Source organism: Meles meles, chromosome 14 (genome assembly GCF_922984935.1).
Source record: "Meles meles chromosome 14, mMelMel3.1 paternal haplotype, whole genome shotgun sequence".
Lineage (NCBI taxonomy): Eukaryota > Metazoa > Chordata > Mammalia > Carnivora > Mustelidae > Meles > Meles meles.
Genome location: NC_060079.1, coordinates 18,987,263 through 18,994,942, shown reverse-complemented (window position 1 = coordinate 18,994,942; position 7,680 = coordinate 18,987,263). Strand labels below are relative to the sequence as shown.

Sequence of the window (7,680 nt, the reverse complement as noted above, 5' to 3'; positions counted from 1 at the left end):
ATCAGAAAACCACATTTGAAATTATGTTCTACACTGGAAGGCATTAGTTATTAGTTACTGTTGCTTTCACCATACTAATCTTCTAACATGGTTCTAATTACATTTGTCTGATAAAGATTCCCTTTCCAAAATTCAGGCTGAGTACCTTGATCCCCTTTCTCCTCCAATAACTTCATCCTTCACACTGTCTCAGCCACTCATTCTCATGGTCATAGCCTAGAATTTATCACTACCAATGTTTACAGACCTACCAAATATCAATTTCTACTCATTCCTTTCCTTCTTCCTCAAACCTCCAACATTTTGCTGCCTGTCTGCACATGCATTGACAGCATTACATCCTTTTTTCTTTGAAAAAAATAGAAGTACTCCCTTATTCTCTTGCCAACACAGCAGCTAGATTGATCTTGTTAGAGAGTAAATCAGATAATGTAGTTCCTCTGATGAGAAACTACTTTCATGTCTTCTCATCATGGTCAGCACAAAAGCCATACCTTATAAAGCCTAAGAGTAAAGTTTTAAAAAGGTACTATTTTTAACTGGACTAGGACAACGGGCATGAACTGGGAATCCTCTAAGGAAACTGAGAAGTGGGGCGCCTGGGTGGCTCAGTGGATTAAGCCGCTGCCTTCGGCTCAGGTCATGATCTCAGGGTCCTGGGATCGAGCCCCGCATTGGGCTCTCTGCTCCGCAGGGAGCCTGCTTCCTCCTCTCTCTCTACCTGCCTCTCTGCCTACTTGTGATCTCTCTCTCTCTGTCAGATAAATAAATAAAATCTTTAAAAAAAAAAAAAAGAAAACTGAGAAGTGTATTTCATCTCCATGAATCTGGCATCCACTAACTTTCTGACCTTATCCTCTACTGGTTTCCCTCTTGCTCACTCTGCTATAGCTACATGGTGCTCCTTACTGTTCCTTGAATACATTAGGCACACTTCAGTGTGGAGTGTTTTCATCACTCTTCTCTTTGCCTTAAACATTCTCCAAGATTCCTCTCTGTTTGCTCCTTCACCTCCTTCAAATCTAGACCTTCTACTGGGCCACTATCTAAAACTACCACATACCTTCTTTTTCTTCTCTATAGCCATTATTAGCATCTACTATACAAAATATATAACTTATTTATTTTGTCATTGTATATGTTCCAACACAAGTATGTAAGCTCCCTTTGGGCAGGGATTCGGGAGAGGGGCTTTTTTTTTTTTTTTTATTTCCAGAACGGAATAATATAGAAGACTAGAAGAACTTCCTTCAATATTTACCTTTGAGTTCAACTGAAAATGGCTCAAGCAGTCTAACTCATTAACATGGTCCATTCTCATAAGAATCAACTTTAAGAATCTGAAATATAGACTGAATACACAAAAAGAAAAATCACATAAAACATGAGGCTGCCCACATTCCAGCTGGTTAAGCGTGGGATTTTGATTTTGGCTCAGGTCATGATCTCAGGGTCATGGGATCCAACCTCTCCTATGGTTTCATGCTCAGCTGGGAGTCTGCTTAAGAATGTCTCCCTCTGCCTCTGAACAGGCCCTCCCCCATTCACAAGCTTGCATGCTGTACGTGCACTTTCTCTATCTCTCTTGCTCTCTTGCTATAAATAAATAAATAAATCTTTAAAAAGTAAATAAAATAAAAACATTCTCAGTAATTTATTGAACAATGATCTTTTTTTTAAAAAATGACATAAAATATCTATATCTACAATTTTACACAATGACATGTTTATATATCCAACAACTATAAAATGCACATTTTCTTTCAAGTGCACATGGAATGCTCACTAAGATAGAAACTGTTGGGCTATAACATAATTTAATTTAATTATTATGTTAATTATTAATTAACATTCTTTAATAAATTAAAAGACTGAAATTTTACAGAACATGTTCTCTGATCACAACAGAATTTAACAAATAAAACTATCTGGAAAATTCCCCATTTTGAATTTAAACTACTGATTTCTAAGTAGTCCATAGATGAAAAAAGAAATTGCAATGAAAATAAGAAATACTTTTAATTGAATGACATTAAAAAATCATGTCCATTAATAGAATAAACAAATTATAGTATAGTCACAGAATGGAATACATTTCAGCAATAAAACATAAGTAGTTACTGATCAGAAAACATGACTAAAACTTATAGATATTGTTTGCTAAAAGAGTTGAATATAAAAAAGCATATATGGACCAGATCCAAGATGGCGGCCAGCTGGAGGCTGATGAAGGAGCTTGAAGAAATCCGCAAATGTGGAATGAAATACTTCCGTAACATCCAGGTTGATGAAGCTAATTTATTGACTTGGCAAGGGCTTATTGTTCCTGACAACCCTCCATATGATAAGGGGGCCTTCAGAATCGAAATCAACTTTCCAGCAGAATATCCATTCAAACCATCGAAGATCACATTTAAAACAAAGATCTATCACCCCAACATCGATGAAAAGGCGCAGGTCTGTCTGCCAGTAATTAGCGCTGAAAACTCGAAGCCAGCAATCAAAACCGACCAACTAATCCAATCCCTCATAGCACTGGTGAACGACCCCCAGCCGGAGCACCCACTTCGGGCTGACCTAGCTGAAGAATACTCTAAGGACCGTAAAAAATTCTGTAAGAACGCTGAAGAGTTTACAAAGAAATACAGGGAGAAGCGACCTGTGGACTAAACTCTGCCGCGACTGATTCCAGCGAGTGTGAGCGGAGACCCTGAGCAGCGCATTCAGACACCCCGCAAAGCAGGACTCTGAGGAAAATTGACACGTGCCGCCGCCTGGCGTTTGCTTGTGGCAGTTACTAACTTTCTACAGTTTTCTTAATCAAAAGTGGTCTAGTTAACCTGTAAAGAAAGGATTAAAAATTTAAGATGTTCTAGTTCTGCTTTCTTCGTTTTAAAAATCACTGCTTCGGGGCGCCTGGGTGGCTCAGCGGGTTAAAGCCTCTGCCTTCAGCTCAGGTCATGATCCCGGGGTGCTGGGATCGAGCCCCGCATCGGGCTCTTTGCTTAGCTGGGAGCCTGCTTCCTCCTCTCTCTCTGCCTGCCTCTCTGCCTACTTGTAATCTCTATCTGTCAAATAAATCTTTAAAAAAAAAAAAATCACTGCTTCAATCTACTTTAACAACAACAACAAAAAAAGCATATATGTATATGAACTTCTAGAGCAGGTAAAGTTAATAATCTCTGGTGAATAAAATTGGAGGGAAAAAGTTGCATGAGAGGGAAGTATATTGACACAAAAGGAGCTTGGGGGAAATTTCTGAGTGACAGAAATATTCTATATTTTGGCAGGTTTATTTGTTTCACTTTAATGTGTGCATTTGCCTAAATTTATTTATTGTATGGTGCACTCAAGTTCTATACCTTTTATGTAAGAGAGAAGATATCACTCTTTATATCTTTTGTGTAAGAGAGAAGCAAAAGCTCTCTTTCATATAAGATTTATATCTTTTATGTATTTATACATTTTATTGTATATAATTTTACCTCCAAAATATCTGTAAACAAATATTGAACCATAGTTAAGAGATTAATATTTCACAGTAGTGTGGTTTAGGAATTCTGGAACTATTTTCTAGATATTCTAGACTAAAGAGTGTATTAGTTGGGGTTCTCCAGAGAAACAGCACCTTGTGTGTGTGTGTGTGTGTGTGTGTGTGTGTGTGTGTGTGTGTGTAGAAAGAGAGAGAGAGATTTTAAGGAACTGGCTCATAATTATGGGACTGGCAAGTATGAAACCTGCAGGACAGGCTGGCAGCCTGGGAAGCTGGCAGTCTGGAGAACCAGGAAGAATGGATATTGCAGTTTGGAGTCTGAAGGCATTCTGGAGGCAGAATTCTCTCTTCCTTGGGGACCTCAAACTTTTCTCTCAAGGCCTTCAATTATTTGGATGAAACCCACATACATTATGCAGGATATCTGCTTCACTCAAAGTCTACTAATTTAAATGTTAATCACATCTGAAAAATAACTTCATCTAGACTGGTGTTTGACCAGTCATATGGGTACCAGAGCCTAGTCAACTTGACACATAAAATTAACTGCCACAAAGGAGTTACAACTATGAAAATTGTAGAATTTAAAATGTGATACTGGATTGAAGTTAGAGGTATCATTATGAACACATTGTTTTTAATAAATAGATATAGACATGAACACAGATTTTATATGATAAATTTAATCAAACATACAGGAATTTATAATATAAAATTTATATTTATATACATGCAAATATAAATATAAATTATAATTAAGTAATGAGGTAAATGCAAACAATGGTGAACATGAATTAAAGAATATCCAGAGTTCCTTCTATTGTTCTAGAAACTTTTTCCTAAGTTTTCATTTCAAACTATAAAATAAATAAAATTTAAAATTACCAGAAAACTGGGGTGTCTAGTTCAGTTGATGGAGCATGTGACTCTTGATCTTGGGGTGGTAAGCTCACGTCTCACTTTGGGCATAGAGTTTACTTTAAAAAAATTTTTAAAAAAATAAAAATATTTTTATATGTGCATGACTTCTCTCATGCACAGAACAATGCCTACCACATAATAGGTGTTCCGTTTATTAGATTTATTAAAGGATGAATGAGTATAATAGTTCTTTGTAAGTTTGGAAAAAAACTGAAACAATTAAGTTTTTATTAAAAATTGGAAATCCAGTCTTTATAATTCATACCACATTTTTCAGTCCCTAGATAATCATAATACACATCATGCAAATATTTTTATGTGATTGGATAAAACTGAACACAAAGATAAACAATTCAAGTTATCCCCAAAATCATTAAGAGCTTTCACCCCAGGGAATTTAACCTTGAGTCACAAGGCTAAACAGGCAGTTGCTCTCTACTTCAACTTAAACATGATAAATCAGTTCTTACCTCTCTAACTCTCACAGGGCTCACGAGTTTGTGTTAAACATTTAACGTCCTCTCAAAAAAGGTATAAGGATGCCTTGCAGCATAACTTAGCATAACATATTCTCTATTTCCTCTATGATGATTCCTTCATTTTTACCACCTGGTACAACATGTAACTAACTCGGTAAAAAATCCAGTTCATAATCACACCATCCAAACCACTTGGGCCAGGGTACATGTTTGACTTCATTAGGGCTTGAGCATACAAATATCTCAGCATTTGAATAACAAAAACATAATAGCTTTATTTCTATTTTGTGGACTATTTCACAAACACTAGGACAGATTTATTAAAAGCAGCTTATTTGTATTTTTAAAGAGTAGTAACACAGGGCGCCTGGGTGGCTCAGTGGGTTAAAGCCTCTGCCTTCGGCTCAGGTCAAGGTCCTGGGTCTTGGGGTCCTGGGATAGAGCCCTGCATCGGGCTCTCTGCTCAGCAGGGAGCCTCCTACCCCGCCTCTCTCTGTCTGCCTCTCTGCCTACTTGTGATCTCTGTCTGTCAAATAAATAAATAAAATCTTAAAAAAAAAGAGTAGCAACAGAAAAGCAAAATTATTATTTAGTGAGAAAAGCATTCTACCAATATCCTAAAGCTACCTAGATTTTTATAAATTATCTGCTTGACTGGGGCGCCTGGGTGGCTCAGTGGGTTAAGCCTCTGCCTTCAGCTCAGGTCATGATCTCAGGGTCCTGGGATCGAGCCCCACATGGGGCTCTCTGCTCAGCAGGGAGCCTACTTCCTCCTGTCTCTCTACCTGCCTCTCTGCCTACTTGTGATCTCTCTCTCTCTGTCAAATAAATAAATAAAATATTAAAAAAAAATCATCTGCTTGACTATTTCTATCAAATAAATGCAGTTCTTATTGAAATGCATAGTTGAAAGCTTAACACATTTCAAAACCTTGGCTCTGTTTAAGAAAGGAAACTAAGGGGGCGCCTGGGTGGCTCAGTGGGTTAAAGCCTCTGACTTTAGCTCAGGTCATGATCCCAGGGTCCTGGGATCGAGCCCCACATTGGGCTCTCTGCTCAGCGAGCAGCCTGCTTTCCTCTCTCTCTGCCTGCCTCTCTGCCTACTTGTGATCTCTCTCTGTCGAATAAACATTTAAAAAAAAAAAAAAAGAAAGGAAACTAAGTGAGAGATGTTGGCAATATTTATTGATTGCCCCCTATGTGCTAGACACTGCATTCAATATGAATATGCAGATATGAAAGATCTGTTCCTTATTCTCAGTGAAAAACCACAAAATACAGTAAGGAACACTGGAATGTACCTAACCCAACTTGAGAGCAGTTGTGTCTCAATAATTTAGTGAAGGTGTTGAGTTAAAGCTAATTATGTCTAGCTGAGTTTTGAAGACTCAGTACGATCTATTCAGGTAAAGAAAGTAGGGGAAGGTATTTCTGGGAAAGGGAACAGCAAACGTGAAGGCGAAGAGGTAGGGGAAAATATGGATGTTTGGGAAACTTCAGAGTTTGATAAACTTGAGGTAAAAATTCACCAAGAGAATGTGATGAAAAATGAGACTGAAAAGTTTATCAGGGACCTGATTATAAGGAGTCGAGGATGCCATGACAAGATGGCAAGGATTTGATATTCTATCTAAGCAACTATGGAAAACCGGTCAGGAAATTTTAACTGAGAGGTGATATGCTCAAATTTATAAAAGAACTCTTATTCTGGTGGGTAATGTTAAATGCATTCAGAATAAATCCAGTGTAGATATTCTGAAAGCCTGAACTAAGTTGATGATACAGAGGTATGCTTTTTCTCCTCTCTCCACATTTTCCACCAATACCCCATAAAACTAAAACACCCCCCCCACACACACATGCACATACACACAACACAATTGGAAGGTGGCTTCCAAAAGGTGACATTGAAGAAAATAAGTGAGCTTGGGGATAGGCTTACACATAGAAGAGTTCATTGTCCTGTTCCCACGGGAGTCTTCCACACCCTAAGTAAACCATGTCAGAGCCCTGAGTTTGTCGTTGTTTTTTTTTGTTTTTTCTTTGTTTTTTTTAACTGAGATATAAAGACATATGATATTGTATAAGTGTAAGTTTTACAATATATTGATCTGATACACATACAGTGCAATATGATTACCATCTTAGTAGCTTTGGCTAATATCTGTATCACATCATATAATTATAATTTCCTTTTGGGGATGAGAACATTTAAGATCTGGTCTTTTTACACCCATAAAGTATATAATACTACATTGTTGACTATGATCACTATGCTGTGCTTAAATTTCCAGAACTTATCTTATGGTGGCAAGTTTGTACCCTTAAACAGTCTCTCCCCAGTTCTCCCATCTGCCAGGCCCTGGTAATCATCATACTACTCTCTGTTTTTAGATTCGACATGTAAGTGTATCAGTATTTGTTTTTCACATCTGACTTATCCCGCTTAGTGTAACACCCGTAAGGTCCATCCATGTTGTTGCAAATGGCAGGATTTCCTTCCTTTGGGAGGTACGTCAGCAGGCTCCTATCTTTTTATATATCCCTGTTCCGGTCTCTTTTCAGGGGTGTGAGCAGGCACGATTTCCTGGGCATCCAGCTGTACCTTATACGCTATGTGGTGGTTTTCCAGGTGAGCTCTGAGAGCTAGACGTTAGGTAAAGTTGTAGGAAGACTCACTTTGACCACAGATTTAAACTTCATTTTCCAACCTGGCTTTAGCAATAATAAAGCTACTATTTTAATTTTTAATGCCACGTATAATTCTGTTTGATTCTCAGAGAGGTG

The 7,680-nt window shown here is 37.8% G+C and overlaps 1 protein-coding gene across 2 annotated transcripts; it reads left to right on the top strand.

Annotated features, from left to right (window-relative positions):
* The first annotated feature begins 2,205 nt into the window (after positions 1 to 2,205).
* On the top strand, positions 2,206 to 2,901 carry LOC123925111 (ubiquitin-conjugating enzyme E2 L3-like). 2 transcript variants are annotated; one of them, XM_045978268.1, is made up of 2 exons: positions 2,206 to 2,232; positions 2,329 to 2,901. In XM_045978268.1, exons 1-2 carry the CDS (start codon positions 2,206 to 2,208, stop codon positions 2,668 to 2,670), a joined length of 369 nt encoding a protein of 122 aa, XP_045834224.1. In that variant the 3' UTR covers positions 2,671 to 2,901. The 2 variants fall into 2 exon arrangements, with proteins under 2 accessions (XP_045834224.1, XP_045834223.1); XM_045978267.1 differs by having other exon boundaries at positions 2,206 to 2,901.
* The last annotated feature ends 4,779 nt before the right edge of the window (positions 2,902 to 7,680 follow it).

Excerpts from the sequence above, each read along its gene's own strand:
- LOC123925111 (XM_045978267.1), top strand. The coding sequence starts at position 2,206 with ATGGCGGCCAGCTGGAGGCTGATGAAGGAGCTTGAAGAAATCCGCAAA.